The sequence below is a fragment of the Schistocerca nitens genome, chromosome 4 (assembly GCF_023898315.1).
Source record: "Schistocerca nitens isolate TAMUIC-IGC-003100 chromosome 4, iqSchNite1.1, whole genome shotgun sequence".
NCBI lineage: Eukaryota > Metazoa > Arthropoda > Insecta > Orthoptera > Acrididae > Schistocerca > Schistocerca nitens.
This window is the reverse complement of record NC_064617.1, coordinates 268,922,933-268,947,145: the sequence shown is the minus strand read 5'-3', so window position 1 is coordinate 268,947,145 and position 24,213 is coordinate 268,922,933. Positions and strand designations below refer to the sequence as shown.

Sequence of the window (24,213 nt, the reverse complement as noted above, 5' to 3'; positions counted from 1 at the left end):
GGTGGATATTGTGTGGTATGACTCCTGTAGTTGATAGTATAATTGGTATGATGTCAACTTTATCCTGATGCCACATGTCTTTGACTTCCTCAGCCAGTTGGATGTATTTTTCAATTTTTTCTCCTGTTTTCTTTTGTATATTTGTGGTATTGGGTATGGATATTTCGATTAGTTGTGTTAATTTCTTCTTTTTATTGGTGAGTATGATGTCAGGTTTGTTATGTGGCGTTGTTTTATCTGTTATAATGGTTCTGTTCCAGTATAATTTGTATTCATCATTCTCCAGTACATTTTGTGGTGCATACTTGTATGTAGGAATGTGTTGTTTTATTAGTTTATGTTGTAAGGCAAGCTGTTGATGTATTATTTTTGCGACATTGTCATGTCTTCTGGGGTATTCTGTATTTGCTAGTATTGTACATCCGCTTGTGATGTGATCTACTGTTTCTATTTGTTGTTTACAAAGTCTGCATTTATCTGTTGTGGTATTGGGATCTTTAATAATATGCTTGCTGAAATACCTGGTGTTTATTGTTTGATCCTGTATTGCAATCATGAATCCTTCTGTCTCACTGTATATATTGCCTTTTCTTAGCCATGTGTTGGATGCGTCTTGATCGATGTGTGGCTGTGTTAGATGATATGGGTGCTTGCCATGAAGTGTTTTCTTTTTCCAATTTGCTTTCTTCGTATCTGTTGATGTTATGTGATCTAAAGGGTTGTAGAAGTGGTTATGAAATTGCAGTGGTGTAGCCGATGTATTTATATGAGTGATTGCCTTGTGTATTTTGCTAGTTTCTGCTCGTTCTAGAAAGAATTTTCTTAAATTGTCTACCTGTCCATAATGTAGGTTTTTTATGTCGATAAATCCCCTTCCTCCTTCCTTTCTGCTTAATGTGAATCTTTCTGTTGCTGAATGTATGTGATGTATTCTATATTTGTGGCATTGTGATCGTGTAAGTGTATTGAGTGCTTCTAGGTCTGTGTTACTCCATTTCACTACTCCAAATGAGTAGGTCAAGATTGGTATGGCATAAGTATTTATAGCTTTTGTCTTGTTTCTTGCTGTCAGTTCTGTTTTCAGTATTTTTGTTAGTCTTTGTCTATATTTTTCTTTTAGTTCTTCTTTAATATTTGTATTATCTATTCCTATTTTTTGCCTGTATCCTAGATATTTATAGGCATCCGTTTTTTCCATCGCTTCTATGCAGTCGCTGTGGTTATCCAATATGTAATCTTCTTGTTTAGTGTGTTTTCCCTTGACTATGCTATTTTTCTTACATTTGTCTGTTCCAAAAGCCATACTTATATCATTGCTGAATCCTTCTGTTATCTTTAGTAATTGGTTGAGTTGTTGATTGGTTGCTGCCAGTAGTTTTAGATCATCCATGTATAGCAAATGTGTGATTTTGTGTGGGTATGTTCCAGTAATATTGTATCCATAATTTGTATTGTTTAGCATGTTGGATAGTGGGTTCAGAGCAAGGCAGAACCAGAAAGGACTTAATGAGTCTCCTTGGTATATTCCACGCTTAATCTGTATTGGCTGTGATGTGATATTATTAGAGTTTGTTTGGATATTAAGTGTGGTTTTCCAGTTTTTCATAACTATGTTTAGGAACTGCATCAATTTAGGATCTACTTTGTATATTTCCAATATCTGTAGTAACCATGAGTGGGGTACACTATCAAAAGCTTTTTGGTAATCAATGTATGCGTAGTGTAGTGACCTTTGTTTAGTTTTAGCTTGATATGTCACCTCTGCATCTATTATCAGTTGCTCTTTACATCCTCGTGCTCCTTTGCAACAGCCTTTTTGTTCTTCATTTATAATTTTGTTCTGTGTTGTATGTGTCATTAATTTCTGTGTAATGACTGAAGTTAATATTTTGTAGATTGTTGGTAGGCATGTTATGGGGCGATATTTAGCTGGGTTTGCTGTGTCTGCTTGATCTTTAGGTTTCAGATAGGTTATTCCATGTGTAAGTGTATCAGGGAATGTGTATGGGTCTGCAATGTAACTGTTAAATAATTTAGTTAGATGTGAATGTGTTGAGGTGAACTTCTTTAGCCAGAAATTTGCTATTTTATCATTTCCAGGGGCTTTCCAATTGTGCGTAGAATTAATTGCTCGGGTGACTTCATGTTGCAAAATTATCACTTCAGGCATTTGTGGTATCATCTTGTATGAGTCTGTTTCTGCTTGTATCCACCGTGCATGCCTGTTATGTTGTACCGGGTTTGACCATATGTTGCTCCAGAAGTGTTCCATGTCTGTTATGTTTGGTGGATTGTCTATTTTAATGTGTGTGTTATCTATTGTCTGGTAAAATTTCTTTTGGTTTGTGTTGAATGTTTGGTTTTGTTTCCTTCTATTTTCACTTATTATTATTATTATTATTATTATTTATTATTATTATTATTATTTATTATTATTATTATTATTATTATTATTATTATTATTATTAGTAGTAGTAGTAGTAGTAGCAGCAGCTTTATTCATCCGTAGATCTCTTTTTACAAGGATGTAGGACATTTGAAAATATTTACAAGTTTAGACCAATTTAAAATAAGCTAATTCATATACGCATACATTTACAGACTTCTAGTTAGAGACAATCATTAGATTTACTCCTGGTATACAATACTTTTTTTACAAATAACTTATTAAATAATGTAATGCCACACTGTTCACTCATATCTCACTATCAGTCACTGCACACACTATACACACATTGTTTCATAACACTACACTCACAAACACATACACACACTGGTGATCTCTGGACCATTTTCTGTATCACAACTTTCCATTTGCTATCCTGAAAAACTGAGTTGGCATCCCTCTGTAATGAATGAAATGTTGAGCTCAGAAAGAGGAAGCAGTGTTAGCATTGTGCTATGCATAGCTTGGGGGTAGGTTTTTCTAGAAAAGGAAAAAAAGGAAAAAAACATAGTGTGAAGGTGTTACATGGAATGTTGGATGTTTTATAATCATCATTATTATTATTTATTTGTATAACTTGTTTTATTAAACTCCTACTCTGTTTTATATAAGTAATCCTTCAATGTATAACAGGTATTATTAGCTGTCTTTTTAAATAAGTGTATATTTGGAATTTCTTTAATCTATTTTGGTAATTTATTGTATAGTTTTGTTCCTTGGTAGAAAATGCTGTTTTGAGTTTTATGTTTATTTATTTCCTGGCAAATGTAAGTTGAGTCTAGCTCTTGTTCCATGGTCATGGACACAGATGTTTTTGCATTAAATATCAATATTTTTGATGTGAAATCCCCGTGTGTTTTAAACAGATCTTTTCAATGAGCTCGACTGCTATTTTTGGTTATTATTCTTATGGTTCTTTTCTGGAGTTTGAAAATTGTGTTCATATTTTGTGCATTTGTTCCCCAAAAAAGAATGCCACAGCTAAGAAATGAGTGTACATATGAATAGTATGTAACTAAAAGACACTGCATGTAACACACTGTTGACAGGATTGTAAGGGGATATCACACTGATTATATTCTTTTTGCAAGTACCTTTGTGTGTTCACACCACTTCAACTGAGAATCAATAGTCATTCCTAGAAATTTTGTATTTGTTACACAGTGTATAGAGGTGCCATCGAAATTTAATCTAACATTGTCATTTCCCCTCTTCAAACTGAAATTCACACCATTAGTTTTATTTATATTCAATGTCACTTTATAACTTGTTGATCAATCATAAACTTCCTTGAGAGTTTCATTTGCTTTCTCTGCAAGTAGTTCTCTTGTTTTCTCAGTGACTATAATATTGCTGACATCAGCAAAGAGAATTTTTTTCACCATGAGTAACACTAATGGGAAAGTCATTGATGTATATCAGGAATAGTACTGGTCCTAATATGCTACCTTGCAAAACCCCTATATTAATGCATTTTGGTTATGGTAAAACGGTAAAAACTTGTGATAGTATGCTATTTTCCCCAAGAAGGCCTGCAGTTCCTTAACAGATGTAGGGCGAGGAAGGGCATCGATCGCAGCGACAGTTTGCTGAAGTGGACGAACACCATCCCGAGAGAGTTGAAACCCCAAGTACGTGATAGATGCCTGAAAAAATTGTAATTTCTGAAGATTACACTTAAGACCAGCAGTCTGTAAGACATGAAAAAGTGTGTGGAGATTTTGAAGATGTTCTTCAGTGGTGGAGCCAGTGACAACAATGTCGTCCATGTAATTGATACACCCAGGGACAGGGAGCAATAATTGTTCTAAGAATTGCTGAAAGAGAGCAGGGGCGCTAGCAACCCAGAATGGCAAGCGTTGGTATTGATAAAGGCCGAAAGGCGTGTTAAGGAACAAAAACTGCCGGGAAGCAGCGTCGAGAGGAAGTTGATGATAAGCTTCTGACAGTTCAATTTTAGAAAAATACTGGCCTCCAGCAAGTTTAGTGAACAGTTCTTCAGGTTGGGGCATAGGGTAAGTGTCGATGAAGCATTGCGCATTTACAGTGGCTTTAAAATCACCACAGAGACGAATACCACCATTGGGCTTAGCAACGGCAACGATAGGACAGGACCACTCACTGGAAGTGACAGGAAACAAGACCCCAGAAGTAGTGAGACGATCCAGCTCCCGTTTTACCCGATCACGAAGGGCCACAGGAATGGGCCGAGCCCGAAAAAACTTAGGCCAAGCAGTGGGTTTGAGCGTGATATGAGCTTCAAAGTCGTTTGCACGGCCTAACCCAGGAGAAAAAAAGAACAAAAATATCGTCGACAAGGAATCCAACTGGGCATAAGGAATGGCATCAGAGACGATATTGACAGAGTCGTCTATGGAGAACCCAAAAACACGAAAGGCATTGAAACCAAAAAGATTTTCTGTGTTACTCTGGTCGACCACAAATATGGGAACAGTGCGAACGACGGATTTGTAAGATACCTCAGCATTAAACTGTCCCAAGAGAGAAATCTTCTGTTTATTGTACGTACGTAATTGCCGAGTGACAGGTGATAGGAGTGAAGAACCCAACTGAAGATACGTCTGAGAATTAATTATAGTGGCAGCAGAACCGGTATCCACCTGCATGCGAACATCTCGACTATGGATTTGGACAGTGAGGAATAACTTCCCTGAAAGGGAAGAAGTGCAACTGACAGACAACACAGAATCAGAATCAGCGTCATGTTCATGAACATCATGCATGCGGTCGGATTTGCAAACGGAAGACACATGACCTTTCTTTTTGCAATTGTGACACACAGCCCAATGTTGGGGGCAATCCTTGCGTGAATGTTTCATAAAACACCGCGGACATGAAGGAAGTTGCCGGGGGTTTTGCTGCAGTTTCTTAGCGGGTTGTTTACGGTTAGGCTGAGGCTGTGCATGGGAGCGCACTGCGGCCACGTCGGCCGGCGGGGACGCACCGCACGCGTCGTCAACAGCGCACAGAGGTTGTATTTCCCCGACATCACCCCACGCCTCTATTTGCGCCCCAGTGGCGCGAGAAATTTCAAAACATTGCGCAATGGAGAGAACTTCATCTAGAGTCGGATTTGCCAACTGAAGGGCATGTTGCCGAAATTCTTTGTCGGGCGCTGACCGGATAATAGCATCCCGTACCATGGAATCGGCATAGGATTCTTTGTGAACGTCAGTAACAAATTGACACTTTCGACTGAGGCCGTGAAGTTCAGCAGCCCAAGCACGATAGGATTGATGTGGCTGTTTTTGACAACGATAAAAGGCAACACGAAGGGCTACCACATGCGTTTGCTTTTAAAAATAGACAGACAGAAGTGAGCACATTTCAGCAAAGGACAAAGACGCAGGATCCTTCAAAGGAGCCAACTGCGACAACAACCGATACATTTGAGGTGAAATCCAGGAAAGGAACAGAGACTTACATGGTTGTTCGTCCGTGACATGAAATGCCAAGAAGTGCTGTCGAAGACGTTTTTCATAATCAGACCAGTCTTCCGCCGTCTCGTCGTAAGGAGGAAAAGGAGGTATAGCCAACGATGTGAAATGCCCCGCATTTGACGCCGCGTCGAAATCGCGAATCGCCGCTTTTAGAAGCGTTTGATGTTCAAGGAGATTTTGCAAGAGTTGCTCGACAGTAGCCATGGAAACCTGTGTGTCAACGGTGAAAAGGAAAAATCCACTACCTCGTCGCCAATTGTTATAACGTCAAGTTGAACACATATATTTCAGAACGACACAACACATATAAGTCACAGAGTACATTGACAAGCAAGACATGTGCATGCGTTAACATTCGAATGAGCACTGAGTCCCAGTCTAGCGGCCGCTGCTCGGCTGGCCGCTTAGGTGGCGCAGCTGCTGCATGGCTGGCAGACAGCGCCGCACGTAGAGGACGTGCGTAATTGCGCGGCGGCGCTTTCAATGATCGGCGAGTCACAACACAAAGAATGGCACATTTTGTCACAGGATTGTTTACTCAGCAGCAGCCTGTTACCAAGATGTTCAACAATCTCCAGTAGCAAATACTACAAGAGATGTTTACGCATTACAGAGAGGTTTACTGTTGAAATTTTGAGAGCTTACATTTCAAGAAGAGTTGGGAAACTTATTACTTTCTCCCACAAAATTGTCTCATGAAATGATAGTTAGAGAAATTAGATGTCACACAGAGCTGTACTCATAGTCATTCTTCTCATGTGACATTCATGAATGGAATGGGAAAGGCGGTAGCACCAGATAGTGGTAATGGAAGAACCCTCTGCCACCCACTGTAAGGTGGCTTGCATAGTATAGATGCAGATGATGATATACACTGAAAAATTTGAACTTATAAAAACTGATTGCTTTACAACCTAATGTTTTCAGTGTTTTACACTCTTACACTTTTTGTTTATCTGTCTATATTGAAACAATGACTATTAATATCATTGATTCCTCATCAGATACTGGTAACTATACAGATTTTCTTAGATAGGGAATGTGAGATGTGGGTTGTATGAATAAGGAATCAAGCCACTTTGTGACTCATATTCCAACTGTACTTCAGAATACCATGAGTCACCAAGGAACTATGGCTGTATTTTTGACAGTATTTTTATTAACTTGTATTAATTTTCCTGCTTTTTTTACTTGAAATGCTGTGAAGTATTTTCTCTTGTTCATTTCATCTTAGATATGATACTTTTACCTTACAGCCATTCTTGCTAGAACATCTGACTAATTCCTACTATGTATGAAGTAAATAATGTGTTTTTGGTCTCAGTTGTTTACTGTTTGCAATATTTCTAGCTTTGGTTTCATATCTCATTTCCTTAGCAAGCCACTGACAGTCTGCAAGAGGTGACCATAGAGGAGAAGAAACCTTATCTAGTAAACTGTGTTTTTGTTATCTTTAAAATACTTTATGTTTCACCATCTTTCATTAAGGTGTATCACACCATGAAGAGGTGCTCTAGAGGTAGAGTTAACCATTTTTTCTTTTGCAGGTTGCTTAAAAGCTAGAACTGAAGAAAGTTCTGAAATGTTTTATGAAGATATTCATTTGGAACCAACACTACTTTCATTAGTTTTTGGTCTTATTTCTATTATAGTGACTGTCGCAGTTTTATGCTGGAGGAAATATGTTAAAAAAAGTGAGCTTTATATTCCTACAGTTCTTTTTCCTTCTCATACTGTGAATAACTGTGGCACTTGAAATTCAACATATCTGATATTTGTCTGATTTTCCGTTGTCTTTCCAGAGAAGCTGGAAGTTAATTATGACTTGGAACCTTGTGAACCTGATATAGAACTGATGTATATTCATTTGTCAGCTATGGTGAGTGAACTACATGAAATAAATTTATTGTTCACAAAGGAATGTAATTTTTAGTTTTGAAAGTCATGTCTTTTAAATGGGTTATTCTGTAATGTTTTTTTTTCTTCAGAGAAGCTTCCAACGACAAGCTGCAGAACAGTGTTTTATGTTACTCCAAAAGCACCCTGAAGCTGTGAACCATGCCTTGCCTCCATTCTATTATACACCCTTCTTGGTGAGACACAATTTGTTTTATAATTTTATAGAAGTTGGGTCATTTTTAAAACTAATGTTACAGGAAGTTATACTTAAAAAGCTGATGGACCATGTCATTCTTGTTTATCTGGGGAGATAACATTTGCAGAATACTTGTTAATAATTCTTTTATTGTATTTATTACCCAAATTTTCTGTTGATGTATGTCTGTGGGGTTAGTTATAACACTAACACATTTTGGGGAAAAAAAAGGCCACTATGTCTTCTATGAAGCATATTAAGCTTATTTAGGTATATGAGAAACAACAGTCGCCAAAAGAATGGACCATGTGAAAGACTTTTGATGGTTTATCAAATGACATAAATCTCCTCTATATAGGCCCTAAATTGTTAGCCACCTTACAAATTTAATAATAATTCAGTTTCTCTAGCAAAATATTGTGATTTGAGTAGACAAATGTCTTGATAGATCACAAAACAAAACAGACTGCTGATGTTTTGTCATTAAGTGGTGGAAAAATTTGGTGCCTGAATGTTCTGATTTTATTGTCAGTTGAGGAACTCTTCTGAAAGCCTAGTTGTGATTCATTAAGTGAGTTATTATTGACAAATTTTGATACTCTTCTAGAGTAACCTTTTCTTTCATGTAGCTTTGTAAGTTGATATCAACAACAAAACAGGTGGACATATCCCTTAACATCTTTAATATAAATTGTAGTAACAGCAGCATATTTTAATCTGACTGAAAAACTTGGCTGAGTTGCTATGGATAACAGCTGTTTACAAAATAACAGCATTTGTACTATATATGCAAATAAAATAAAAAGCCCTCAAATATTTAACAAAGCATGAAAAACATGACAGCAAGACAGGTTAGACATCATAGGAGGGAGAGCGTTCATTTCAGTAAGAGGCTGAAACTGAATTTGGCTGCGAAGTTATCTGTACGCAAGTAAATGGCCTAGACAAACTTAAGTTAATCATCTGATGTTTTTACTGGCCACCCAATTCTGCGATAATGGTTGTAGGATCACTCAAAGAAAGTCTACACTAAATAACACGAAGGTACCCCAATCACACAAAATGAGTTGGAGGCAGCTGTAATCTACTGTATGTAGTCTAAATGTTTATGAATTCATTGCAGGTGGTATGAGTAGACAGTATTGTGAAGTAATTCTGAGCACATTTTCTGAAAACTGTGTTGAGCAGTTTGTTTGACATCCCATGCGCAATGCAAATATTTCAGATCTTGTAGCTATAAACAAGCCTGACATTATCAACAATGTCAGTGTAGAGATAGTGACTAGTGATAATGATATCATCATAGTGATGATGGTTACTGAAGTCAATAAATCCATCAGGAAGACTAGGAGTACTTTTATACTGGAAAAAGCATATAAGCAATTGTAGCATTCTACTTAGACAATTAATAGACATCATTCAGTTCCAATATGATGGATGTAGAAGAATTATATGCAAAGTGTATACTAAATGTAAATCACATTCTGGAGAAGTATGTACTGGGTAAGGATGGAAAAGACCTATCACATTTTAATAACAAAATTCGGAAAATGCTGAGGAAACAGAGACTGTTGCACACTTGGTTAAAAAAAAAGAATGCAGAAATGTCAAAAGGCAGAAGTTAGAATTTTTGTGTATAAAAAGATAAATGTATGAAGCATACAACAATTTCCATCATTATACGTTATCCCATGTTTTAATAACAAAATTTGGAAAATGCTGAGGAAACAGAGACTGTTGCACACTTGGTTAAAAAAAAAAAAAAAAAAAGAATGCAGAAATGTCAAAAGGCAGAAGTTAGAATTTTTTGTTTATAAAAGGATAAATGTATGAAGCATACAACAATTTTCATCATTATACATTATCAAAAGATCTTACTGACAACCTGAAAAAATTGTGGCCCTAAGTAAAATCATTAAGTGTGTCAGACTTCCATTCAGTTGCTCATTGAGCACTCTGATGTGACAATAAAAAAAACAGCAAAAGGAAAGCTGAAGCTTTAAATTTCTCATTTGAATAATAATTCACACTGGAGGATCATACAGATGTACCATCATTTGACTGCTACACAGACACTTGTATTGAGGACACAGAAACAGGTCTCCTTGGCATTACAAAGCATCTGAAAGAGTTGAAAACAAATAAGTCGCTATGACTGAAACAAACCCCAATTCAGTTTTACAGAGAGCACTCTTGGCATTGGTCCCTTTACATAGCTTGCATTTATTGTATATCTCCCAGGAAGTGAAAAATCCCAAGCACCTAGAAAAAAGTGCATTGTACTTCTCTCTATAAGAAAGGTAAAATAATGGTCTCCCAAAATTACTAACGAATATCTTTAAGGCCAGTTTGCTGCAGAAATCTTGACCATATTCTAAGTTGAACTGTAATAAATTTGCTTGAGGCTGAAAAGTTTCAGTCCACAAATCAGCACAGATGTAGGAAGCATTAATCATGTGAAACACAGCTTGCTCTTTTCTCACATGATATCTTGCAAACCATGGATGAAGAACAAAAGGCATATTCCATATTCCTAGATTTCCAGAAAGCATTTGACACAGTGCCCCACTGCATACTGTTAATGAGGTCCAAGCATGTGGCATAGGTTCTCAGATATGTGAGAGGCTCAAAGACTTCGCAAGTAATAAAACACAGTATGTTTTCCTGGATGGTGAGTGTTCATAAGAGACAAAGTTATCATCAGGAATGTTCCACGGAAGTGTGATGGGAATACTCCTGTTCTCTACATACAAAACAGTATGATGGATAGGGTGAGCAGGAATCTGTGACTATTTGCTGATGATGTTATAGTGTACGGAAAAGTGTTGTCATTGAGTGACTGTTGGAGGATACCGGATGACCTCGCCAGAACCTGTTTGGTGTGATGAATGGCAGCTTGCTCTCAATATAGATGAATTTAAGTTGATGAAAATGAGTATGAAAAACAATCCTGTAATGTTTGGATACAATATTATTAGTGTGCTGCTTCACTCTGTTATGTCTATTAAATATCTAGGCATAACATTGCAAAGTGATAGGAAATGAAATGAGAACATAAGTTTGATATCAGGTGTGCAATAAATTGCAGAACATTTGTCTTTCCTGCTGCTGGCAGTGCATGTACAAACTGATTTGGTGGTGGAACACTTGAGAGGTCATGAGCAGTGCATGGCAACAGCTGGGAGTGTCACCACAGGTCATCAGCAGGCAGCCACAATAGAGTGGAGGGATATGGGAATCAGCCAATGAGCACAGCGTTAGCTGTCAACACTAGGCATTGTTCTGGCTGGAGCAGCAAACGGTGCTGTGCTTCATGAAACTGAGGAATGTAGTATAGTCAGGAGCAAAGAGCTGGTTGCTGTGGCATGTTTTTGAACATGCCAGTTTGAGAAGTATGTGTTGAATGCGGTAACTGCTGACTATAGTGCATATGAGTGAAGCAGGGCTTTACTTGAATTACATATTGATTTTGTGGAGAAGCACAAGGAGGCTGCTGTTGGGCTGAATGTATTCAGCTGACAGAGTACCAGCCGAAGGAAGTGTACCTAGTAAAATTAAATTTTCATTGCTGTTAGTTTCCATTGATTAACCATTCTGACATATTGTGTGCAGCAGATTATATAGTTCCATTGTTAAGTAGGCTGTCAGCTTTGGTCAGTATTTTTGGAATTTGGTTTTGGAATGAGATCTGGTACTGAATGTGTCATATTCTTTCAGTGTGCATTGTTATTTATGTGGCTTAGTTGACGACTTTGTGTTGAAGCATAAATGAAATCAGAGGGTCTATTTTATTGACATTTTGCCTGTTGCATTAAGTACTACTGTGTTGTTGAAGTTGTATATTCATTTGTGTCCCCCCCCCCCCCCCCCCATTTTATTGTAATGTTGATTGATTTTATTGGGACAAGTTAATTAAATGCACTTGATCTGTATTAGTTCTTCAGTCATACTTACTCTGTGTACACTCTGGATTGTTTATACCTGTTAATAATGTGTATTAAATTTGCTTTTGAAGTTCTTTTTGCAAAACACTGCTGAGAAAATTTAGGGAACTTGCACTTATACCTGACTGCAGAATCATTCTACTGACGGTAGCACACATTTTGTGTAAGTACTGTGAAGACTAGACAACAGAAATTAGGGCTCTTACAGAGGCATATAGATAGTCATTTTTCCTTTGCTCCATTTGCAAGTGGAACAGTAAAGTGAGTGGGCTAGTGGTTGCTATGGTGCCAGAATGGTCCACTGGCGATTGACACTGTTAAATTTCAGGACATTGACTCAGGGTGTTGAGTGCAAAATACCAGATCCTCAGTGGCTGTGGAATCAGAAATGCATCAATATCAACGTAATACTTTATTTATCAAGAATTTATACAGTAGCTGAAGCCCGAACTATTGCATATAATGACCTAGGCAGCTAAGTCCTCTCAACAAAACAAGCCGACATGATTGCTGGTAGTCTGTGTAGGAACATCGGCCAGGAAGGCTGCCTTGGCAGAGTTGCAGCATCAGCAGATTTGTGACAGATGTCTGAATCATGTATACCTCTGACAGCAAGTTGTGTATGTGCTGGACAGCTAGCAGCTCTGACAAAAGGTCCGGTGTGAGGTACGCACATTGGATAATGGTTGGTGTGGAGTAGTTCTCAGCAGAGGAAGTCGTCAAAGACAGACACTGCTACGTCCAGGTGGAGAGTATTTGTGGGAAATTTGCCCAGCTTTGTTATGACAGAGCCACGCCTCTGGTTATGTAGAGGGGAGAAGTTGTTTCAGCATCAGGGTGCAGCATGAGGTAATTCCGCTCACCACTGTGATAGGTGGTGTCTTCCATTGTGCCGCTTCAGCATTATTCCTGTCCTGACATTGTCCTGCAAAGGGTTGTAAACTCTGCTAGGAAGGGTGATGGGGCAACACTCCTCCTCCCATTAGCAGATTTTACCCACTAAAACTCAGGCTGTTGCTAAATCTGTGAATTATTTAAATACTGCATAGTACGTTTTACACTTTGTTCTACATCTGGTTACACTTATCATACTATCCGTCTTTTTACTAGTCCAGTCCACAATATATGATGCCTGTTATACTCATGAGTAGTTAAACTCTAGAGGTGACCCACTTCATCAGTATATGGTGGACAGGGAATTCAGGAGGGTGGGTGGTTCTGTACTGTAGGCAGACAGGCTGGACAAGACAGAATCAGTATCAAGATGGTACTTGATGATGGGATTCCTATCACAATGATTGTGTGCTGGTATCTACTGTGGTCCTGTTGAATATGTTGGAACATTTGTTCTGCACGAATGTTACCCTTCTGCTCTGCTATAAGCTCATTCAGAGTAAGTTAGAGTCCAACATGTCATTTGGAATGGTTAGTTTCTTAGCTGGTAATATTCCTAAAGGCTTATTGAGCAAGTACAGTGGCAGACACATTGGGTTCAGAACTGTAGCTGCTATTATAGTTGCTGGAAGCCAAAAGGTTGGCCCCAAAGTGTAAGACTTCATTCTGTGTAGTAGTATTCCACTGCCCCACAGCACCAAGTGTTCCATACCCTTAGATCATCCTCACTCATAACAATTTATGATAACTACCATTGGATCATGAACTGCCTTCTGGACAGATGGCTGTGGTACAACGATGTCCTGTGGGCACTCTTCTGCTCCTGTCTGTCCTAGCAACAATTGACCATCCTGGATGGGCATACCATACCCTGCTCTCTGTGACAATGCCATAGTTCATCTGCTGACATTAATGTGTGCATTTTCCCATATTTTTAAACCAGTAGAATTTCCTTCATCCTGCCTTGCACAAATTTTTTTAATGTCACTCATGTTACAGATATGAATGAATCACATACCTCTTGTGTTGGACATAAATAGTAGCTCCTCCATTGCCAGATGTAAGCCAATCGGAAATTGACTTGGTAGGCATATAGTAGGGATTAAATGCCTATGCACCGTATGGTGTAGCTTTCTGTAACTATGGTATCTCAACACGGGAATTCCCTACACTATTGGGAAGAGTGCACAAGAGCCTTAACACGGCTAGTAAGGTATTCAGTAGATGTAGATGGCCCTATGTTTTTACACAGGTCTGTGTTCATAGATCTGGTTGCCATTTTCATGTAACTAGTCAGCTCTGCTTTCAGTTGCCCCTTCATTCTGGTATTATTTAACACTCTTTGCTTCATATTGGTCAGATGAGTAGTGTGCTGTTCTGCTAGGGATCTGGTACCCTCTGCCTCTCTCTTTACCTGAACCAATATGTTATTTACATGCCATGCACGGTACCTCTGCATCTGTAAAGGGGTAGGCACATTGCAACAAAGGTGGGGAGCTTTTCACTTGACAGGAGGACATTGTCTTAAAACAAATGAACAAAGTTTATTTGAATACTGAGAAACACAATTCAACATAATAATGACAAATCTTGAGGATCATGAAACAAACTAAACTTATTTTTATTTTTTGGTGGAAGATTAATCCTAGCACATGTTTTTCAATTTCATTGGCATCTTTTCACTGTATCATTGCGCAGAGTATTGATTATTCTCAAGCATTACTCTATAATAAATTTCTATCTTGTATCACTATTGTGTGAAATGACAGCTGATTCACCTTCAAGCAGAAAGCCCAATTCTGTGTATGAGGCTATTCAAAAAGAACCTGAGGTTTATTTATAAATTGAGTCTTTATTCAGATACAATTGTCTGACTCTAGTCACTTTCAAAGTAGTCCTCTTCAGCTTCTACACACCTCTACCAATGCTGCTGCCACTGCTGGAAGCATTCCCTGGAAAGCCTCTTTTGGTATGATGTGCTGCTGCTCTGTTGGCTTTTGATGTTTGCATCTCACTGCTTCACAAATGTGAGGCATAACCTCTTGGTAATATTCCTTATTGACATTAGTGCCTTCTGGGGTGTACTCATGATAAGACATTGCCCTTGGTGTCAAAAAGGATGGTCAGCATGACTTTCACATTGCTGTTGACCTGCCTTACTTTTTTGGGTCACATGGATAATGGCTGCATCCTTTGCAATGACTGAAACTTTGTTTCTGGGTGGTACCTATAAACTCAGAACTCATTGCCAGTGATCACTGTGTTAAGAAACTTGGGATTACTATTCACAATATCCAACATGTCCTGTGTGATCTCTGAATGAAGTTGCTTCTGCTCTGTTGTTAGCAACTTTGGTACAAACTTTCTGAGATCATCCTGCGGTCCAGATGTTCCATTACAATGGAATGAATGGGTACGGTACTAATTTTAGCCATGTCTCCAAGTTTGCTGATCATGATTCAACCACCCTGCAACACTTGGGTCCTTACATGGTCAATGACAACCTCATTTTTGGGTGCTGAGGGCCTACCTGAATGTACTTCACTCTTCACGGGCCATCTTTGAAGCAGTTATACCACTCCTTTGTGTTTGTGATACCCATTGCTTTGTCCCCAAATACTTGTCAAGTCATATGGATTATTTCAACTTGAGAATCTCAAAGCTTAAAACAAAATTTAATGTAATAATGTTGTTCCACTTTTTCTGTTATTTTGCCCACAACACAAAATCCAACAACTACCACTTACATGTGTTCACCTGTTAACAACTAGCCAGTGACTGTTTTTTTCTGTAGTCATGACAAAGATTAGACATGCACACTACTTACGCCTAGCAACATAGCTTGCGGAACCAGATACTATTGTTGGTTTCAACAACAAAAAATAAGGTCGTATAGCAGATGTGAGAAATATCAATAGAACACTTACACATCACATTTTTTGAACAGACCTTGTAATGTATAATGTGCTTTGTCACTCATATGTCCAACCTATGAGATGCAAATGTGAGTGATAAATCATCCATAGATACACCTCTGAGATCTTGCTTTCTTATTAAGGATTAAATTCCACCAGTGATTGCAATTTTTGCTCCTAAAATGTGTCAGTTTGGTACATTTTGTGTAGAGTATGTTTAAACTGTACATTTTTGGATTGTTTATCCAAAAACCATGTTTGGTACTTTTGTCTAGAGTATGTTTAAACTGTATATTTTTGGATTCTTTATCCAAAAACCATGTCATGTGTAAGTGTTGTATTGATATTTTTCACATCTGCTATACGAATTTGTTACAAAGAAAAACTGTGCATATTATTTAATATATTCTCTCTGCAATCAGAAATATGAAATTCACATTACTATGAAATCTGTTGCTCCATGCACAACAGTTTGAGACTTCAAAGAAAAAGAGAGTTTAAGACTCTGTTTATTATTGCTCAGTTTGTAATGCAAGTAAAACAAGAGAGGCACCTGTAATTTTATAAACGGTAGCTACCAAATAAAGTATCAGAAAATTATGACCAATACCTCTTATTTGCAAATGACAGAGCAGTGCAGTCTGAGTTAGTGGAAAGATAACAATCCACAGGGTAATTGTCAGTAATATAGGGATTTATGGTACACGTAAGACAAATAATAAATACTTTCTGCTTCCGATAAAAATTTGATAAATACACCCTTCAAAATACCTTAATTATTCTGTTTTGTAAGAAGTTAAAAAAACTGTAAAGGTATGCCAGTGATTTAGAAATAATATTTCAACTAGCTTTGTATTCATTGCAAACTCAGATTGTCATGTACATTTATTATTAACATTGCAGATTTTTTGTTTATGTGGTGCAATAATAATGTTAAAATAGTGCTATGCTTGCTTATATAAGCACCTCAGATAAATAGGACTCGGTATTCTTATAATCATATTTTGTGCAGTCAAGTGGCAATATAGATTGATATACAGAATATCATCAATCTTTAGGGTCAAAATTATACATATGGTAGGATATCCTAAACTGAATATTTTGAGGCAGGGAACCAATAGATAATCAGAAGTGAGTATTGTATGTGATACAGGGTCTTGAACGAACAATGTGTGTGAGGCAAATGTCTGTAAACTGCTTTTGTTTCTAAGTGGCTTACCACATCAAAGTTGGATCTGGTATCCTGAAAAACAATACATAATTGTCTGTAATGTGTTCATGGTGGAATTTATCACTTGTTACAATTCATGACAAGTCAAAGATTAGCATTCTTCATTACAGAAACTGGCAGTCAAGCTTTTAATGTATGGTGCAGCAAGATGTACTTTCAATAAAGTCAAACTAGCATACAAAAAGTATTGCAATTGGTATTGTACTACTGAGAACAAATCTATCTCTGTTGATAGCAAATTATTGGAAACTGGACCACACATTCTACAGAGAACCAGCCAGAGCCCCCAACAGAGAATAATTTATGCAATTCACTTAAATAGATGATGTTGAATCATATTGGAGGAGATTTATTAATAAACATGAGAAGAAGTGTTAAATCTGTGAGAAAAAATTCTTCAGAAAACATCCAATGGCGTCCCTGTAATTTTTACAGTTTGAAGAATACAGATGGAGAAGCATTCACATCCCTGTCTTAAACAACATGTACAAGTAATGGGACCAAATAATTCCATGCTCATCTAAGACCACTGACAACAATTCTCTATCAACCTGAAGATTGGAAAAATTGGAAATTTATGGTAAGGGCTTATAGGACCAAACTGCTGAGGTCATCAGTTCCTAAGCTTACACACTACTTATTCTAACTTAAACTAACTTACACTAAGGATGACACACACACACACACACACCCATGCCTAAGGAAGGACTCGAACTTTCGACGGGGGCAGCAGCACGCACCGTGACAAGTCGCCTTAGACCGCTCGGCTATGCTGCGTGGCTTGAAGACTGGATTCATAAAGAAATTAATTAATAGGACCTTACTTGCTGCCACAGTGCTTGAATGGTGTACGTTTCCTTGTGTCCATTCGAGGTGAGATGCCACAGCTATTGGAGACTGTACCTCTTTTTGTCTGTGAGAACATGTGGTTTAACGCAACAATGTACCATTCCACTTCGATATTAGTGTCACTGAGCATCTGAGCAACTCTATTGATGACTTTTTAATGATGATCTGGCCATTTGAGCAGGATAAAAATTAATAGTATAGATATTCAGATATTTTATAGTTTTAGTAAATGTTATAATCTGTGTACAATCTGTTATAGTTATAAACTTGGTGAGTCTCCTGTACACTAAATCAATGATTTAACATGTGTGTTATGAGACAGCAAAGTTCTGCTTCTGATTCTGAGGAAGAGGAAGTATTGGCCTCTGGCCAGTGCAGTTACCAGATCTAGATCCTATAAATTTTTTCCTAAAGCTTTACAGGCAGTTGTGGCTTTGGTGGTCTAGTGAGTAGAGCAATAAAATCTGGCCCAGGAGATCTCAGATTAAGTTCTGAGTAGGGGTGAAGATTTTTCCTTGTTCCAGTCGCTCCAGGATGGCCTAGGTCCATTCAGCTTGCTATCAAATGAGTGCTGCGGATCATTTCTGGTGGTGAAAGGTGGCCAGGGAAATGGGTCCACCACCCTCTCCCACTTAGCGCAACAGTAGAGGAAGGCTGCACTCTACCTACAGTCAGGCCTGTAGTCCAGTCCACAGGCTTTTTATATTCAGTCACTGGCTTGAGCCACTTGAGTCTAAACTGAAGAAAAAGTGGTTGGCAAGGGTCCTAGTTGCCTCTTTCATTGTACCACAGACAGTGAGGTTATTTTAGAGAGTGCAGCGAAATATTATGTTCCCTCATAATGTTTGAATTCATTATTTTGAACAGTTGCTATTAGTTTAAATTATTGCTGTAAGGTGCAACTTGTTCCTGCCAATAAAAAAGACTAAATTTCATTTTTGCCCATTAGTTCCTAATCTCAAAGTACTCAATTTAGGATTCTCTAAGATCATAATTTTGATCCTAAATGTTTGGGGCTCCCTCCACATTATTACCGGGTAGAAAGTAAGCAAGTTGGATAGTTCTTATGGTACTAAGATCTAGTGGTATACCAGTCACACAATCTGTATTATTTCCTTCACATCCAAAAATTGTATACTGGTACTGAAAAAAATACTTGTATTTAACTGTTGATATGCTCCATTCATTTGGAAAAATCTTCAATATATTTGTGTATATTTTTTTTTTAGCGGGCTTGTAATGCTGGGTGTTTTGAGCTTGTCAAGTTTATGCTGACCATTGGTAAGGCACTCACAATTTCTATACATATGTTAATGTTAAGTTTCATGCTTTATTCATTAATAATACTCTGAAGATCAAGAACAACCTTGAGGAATAGTGAGTGAGTCAATAATTTAGTAATTTGGATCCCTAACAAGCATTATATTGGTATGAAGTCTGAGACACTGTGTCTGGCAAATAGATACTGTTCTTTGTAGTTTTGCAGATGATGTAAGCAGAGAGTACAATGGGTGTGCCATCTTGTGGGATTCCACACTTCAGTATGCATTTGAGGTCACATACTGCCACTTGCCAGTTATCACTTAGAACCTCAGACCACACACCATTTTGTACTGCCATTGTTCCACCAGTCATGGGTCACTGTGTGATAGTGATACTGACCTTCTGCTATCTACACCAAGTAGGGTAATAAATAATGAGCTATCATTAAAGGCCTATAAACTATTTGTGCTTACTGAAGATAAATTTAATCACAAAAAATTAACAGGAAAATTGACTATTTCCCTGGTTATACTGACAGTTGTCACTTATCTTATATTGCTCTAATATCTGTAAGAAAATACTGATATTTGTCAGAAAACACAGACTATATATCTGTATCCAAGAAGTAAATGGGTGTAAGTCCAATTTCCGCAACTTTAACATAAGACCATATGTAATACTCACATCTTACTTCATTTGTGGAAGAATGGTGGCAGTTCTTCTCCAGCCCGTGTCTGATTTAGGGCAGTGCGAAAAGGGCATATTTCTATTTAATACTCCCTAAATCAGCTGCAGGTAGTAGCATGACACTCACTCTTCTTCTTCAAATGAAGTGATGTGTGGGTATAGCAAATATGATCATAAGTAAAAATTGTGGAAACTGGACTTACATCCATTTACCACATTACGAAGGATATGAGCCAATATGAATTGGGGCCTGTTTTCAGTGAGACTTACTGCTAATTTCAACATTATTTTAAGTGCTTTTCATCATTCACTCATCATATTCTGTAGATCCCATAAGAAAGCCCCATTCATACAAGAAAAGTACTGCAAAAAGTTTAGTTTCCCAAGTAGAATCATTTAGTTTACAAAGTGAAAGCTTGATAATGTCTTGGAATTTAACAGCCTGATTATTTTTGTCATTTAGTGGTTCCAAGAAAGGCACTCATACCCAAGTGGAAGAGGGGGCTGCATCTCCCCCCCTCCCCCCCCCCCCTCCCCCTAGCTCTCAGAAAAAAGTAAAACTGTGGTGTAGTTAAATATTTTCCTTTCAAGAAAATTATTTATAACTCAGTTTTATGTTGGTTTTTAACAGGATCAGAACTTGAACACCATTCATCTTTTAAAATATTAAAAATACTCCGTACCCCCAAGTCTAGCCTCGCCACCCCCACCCCACCTCACCCCACCCCATCCTACCACGTGTCTCGCCCCTGGGGTCCAACACTTTCATACCCAAAGGATTCCCCCTTTTTATAATAATTTTTGTGATAAGCTTAGGGATTTTATTTTTGAACCTATGTGCATTGTTTCTACAATGTCAGTCAGATTAAATATTGTGGAGAAATGTCTTAGGCACAGCCTTGAGGATTATTTCCAGACTGAATCTATCACTCTGCATCCTGGGAGATTAAAATAGTATTACGAACTGAGACAAAAACCTGGACCCTTGCCTTTCATGAGTTATGCTCTTAGTGATAGTGTTTCATCCAGAAGTGCTAGTCCTGCAAGGTATGCAAGAAAACTTGTGTAATATTTGACAGGTAGGAGAGTGTTCCTGGCAGAAGTGAAGCTGTGAGGACCTGTTGTGAGTTGTGCCACACAGCTCAGTTGGTAAGAGCATCACCTGGGAAACTCAAAGTTCTGTGTTCGAGTGCTGGTCTGACCAGTTTAAATCTGACAGAAAGTTTCAAAACAGCACACACTTTGTTGAATAGTGAAAGATTCACTCTGGTAATATTTTTTCAACATCAAATAATGTCATAAATCCCTAATGTAATTTCAGGACATTATACATATTATTTTTCTGATTTAATCATGTATCGGGTTTTTCAAAATGTCAGGATTTTAAAGCTTTTTAGTAATTTTTACACTCAGTACATGATTGGTTAAATGATGTATCCAGTCACTGGATTGGCTTCAAGGGGCCGGATGACAGAGCTTGTTTTGCCGGGCCTACATGTTCACCCGATCTGACGCCATGCAGTTCAAATGGTTCAAATGGCTCTGAGCACTATGGGACTTAACATCTGAGATCATCAGTCCCCTAGAACTTAGAACTACTTAAACCTAACTAATCTAAGGACATCACACACATCCATGCCCGAGGCAGGACTCGAACCTGCGACCGTAGCGGTCGCGCGGTCCCAGACTGTGGCTCCTAGAACCGCTCGGCCACTCTGGCCGGCCAGCATGCAGTATTTACCTTTGGGGGCTCGTAAAGGATCATGTGTATGTGCCTCTACTAGCAGTTGATCTACTCTACTTAAGAAACAAGATTGAAGCAATTGTTGCAACAGTTACTCCATACACATTCATCACGATTTGGGAAGAACTTACCTATGGAATCAATGTGTGCCACGTGACAAGTGGTGCTCACAGTGAACACCAGTAAGAAAAACTGTCTGAGTCACTTTTTCATTTGTTTATTGTCAGTATTTTCATTTGATTTGTTATTTATAATTGTAAGTTGAGTGCAATAAATGCTACAAAGTCTTAAAACTCCAATATTCATTTTGAAACATCCGGTATATTTTGTTTATATTCACAAAATACAATTTACAAAGAAACTTATAAAAATATTAACTATTCTGAGGTTTCATTTATTAAAACATCACATCTGTTTTACATTTTATGGTTCTTTTACCAGTCACCTTAAATTTGTTGCTGATTACTTAATACCACAAGAATGAAATTTTTGCTGTACATTTAATACAGCAGAAAGTTCTAATTATTTTACATTAAGGCAGAAAATGTGTGCAGTGAGTGAAATGGATTTTAACTCACAATCTGTGTTGGGTTTTCTTTCAAATTGGCAGCAGGAAGGACTGTGGCATTTCTAGGCAGGGCATTTGCTTGTGAACATGCGATGATATTTTGCATATAATTCTGTTCTGTTGCAATTTAGGTGGTACTTTAGCGTAAGTCTAGTTCTGTGCTTATGTGGGGCACAATTTAAAATTTAATTGTTTTAGTAAACAATATTACTTTTTTATGTAAAAAGACACAATTGCTGGACAGTGTATACCTGAAGTGTGAAATGTGTAGCACTGCTGATAGACACATAGATATATAAGTGACAGACTCCATAGCTTTTGGAACTAATAGGTCCTTCCTTGGAGAAAAGGGAGAGAATAGCTGGGGAGAGTTGAAAAGGAAGGGCACATTACTCAGACACCAGGATGAGAGAGGCCCACATTGTCCTCAATACAAGTTGTACAATATTCTGCTACTTCGCTCAAAACACCATTGAAAGTATCAGAATTACCGCTTTTTAGTAAAATGATGACTTTTGCAATCTCTTAGGGGTTGTATTTTTGAAAGCACTGTCTTTTGGTTGTGATTGCAATGTCTGCAACAGTAAATCTACTACATTTGGTGTTTTGATTGTATTGTGCAAAGGACAGACTGCTACTTACCGTATAGCGGAAATGTTTAGTGCCAACAAAAAGACTACTAAGCATGTAAGCTTTTGGCCAGAGGTCCTTCTTTTGAAACAGACAACATATAGAAAGTTCTTGAAGGTGGGGTAAACGTAGTACGTGTTTGAGGCAGGATTTGTCAATTATGAGGCAATGCAGGGGAGGTTTGGAGGCTGATGTAGAGATGGTGCATAGTAGTAGTCATAGGTGGGGGTAAGAAGTAAACAGGCTGGTGAGTTTTTGGGGTGCCGTTGTGCATGCTGCTCTAGTTCCTGGGGGGCAAGTAATTCAGTGTGTGAGATGGGATCCAGAAATTTGGGATGGCACAGCAGAAGAATTTTATGGATGAAGAGGAGGGACTGAAAGGAGATTCAGGCTTGATTGACATGGTTCTACAGGACTATGTGGATGAAGATTAAGGAATGGCGGAACCTGAACAGGTAGATGTAATTGTGGAAGGAGGGAAACCAGCTGGAGATGAGTAATTTGATGATAAGGCCACTGGGGGGAGGGGGGGCGGGGCGGCTTCAATGAGCGAACCAACAACGCAGGAACAATATATGAAATTGGGTTCGGGCTAGCAATAAGGAAACTTTTCTGTATTGGTGCAGGTGGAAGGAGCAAGAATCCATAGTGGAGGATACAAATGTATAAAAAATCTAAATAACATGGAAATACATGTGAAAACATCAGAAAAATACCCCAAAGATACACCAAAATAAGTAGGAAAAATTACAGCAAAGATGGAATGGAAGACGTTTTTGAGGGGGGGGGGGGGGGGGGGGGGACAAGATGAAACATGACTGAGTAAGCCAATAGGGAATGGCAAAAATGAAAAAAATGAACTCAAATCAACGTGAAAACACAATGAGATCGAAGGTAAAAATAGATAAAAAGATTGTAATATGTCTTGCAGGTCTGTGGGCAGATATGTATGACTAAGGGGGACAGCAGATGTGTCTAGATCAGATGAGATTAGTATGTATGAACTGAAATAGGAGAGGAGAAAGGCAAGGGGGGGGGGGGAGTGCAGGGGCTGGTAGAGAATGAGCTACAATTTCATGTCGCACAGGAAGGTATGAAAAATAAGATGCAAAATTATGTCAGAGTGATAATGGAAGAGTGATCAAGGATCTAGGATTGATGATATCACTGGGAGTAATGTGAGACATGAGATGCTGCACCAACAATCAATGCAATTTTGTAGCCATGTGCTGTGTGTGGGCAAGATCGTTGATATAGTGTGGCTAATAAGTAAGAATGTGTGGTATGGTGGGGAAGGCAACATGTAGAACACTGGAATGAAGAGAAAGAAAAGGATAGGCACTGAGTATGGTAACATTAGCAAATAGTAATAAAGGAAAACACCACTGGGTTACAGAATGGAAGGAAAGCCATTAGGCAAAATCAAACAGTGGAAAATCCAGGATGGAACAATGACAATTTTATGAAAAGGATGAACTACTATTCA

At 38.1% G+C, this 24,213-nt stretch overlaps 1 protein-coding gene across 1 annotated transcript in view; it reads left to right on the top strand.

Moving 5' to 3' along the window:
• Positions 1 to 24,213, top strand: part of LOC126251728 (ankyrin-1-like) — a 165,477-nt gene that overhangs the window by 4,433 nt on the left and 136,831 nt on the right. The window contains exons 2-5 of the mRNA XM_049952332.1: positions 7,455 to 7,601; positions 7,710 to 7,786; positions 7,896 to 8,000; positions 19,065 to 19,116. Coding sequence (XP_049808289.1) covers positions 7,490 to 7,601; positions 7,710 to 7,786; positions 7,896 to 8,000; positions 19,065 to 19,116 — 346 coding nt within the window. The 5' untranslated portion in view covers positions 7,455 to 7,489. The remainder of the gene's footprint in view (positions 1 to 7,454; positions 7,602 to 7,709; positions 7,787 to 7,895; positions 8,001 to 19,064; positions 19,117 to 24,213) is intronic.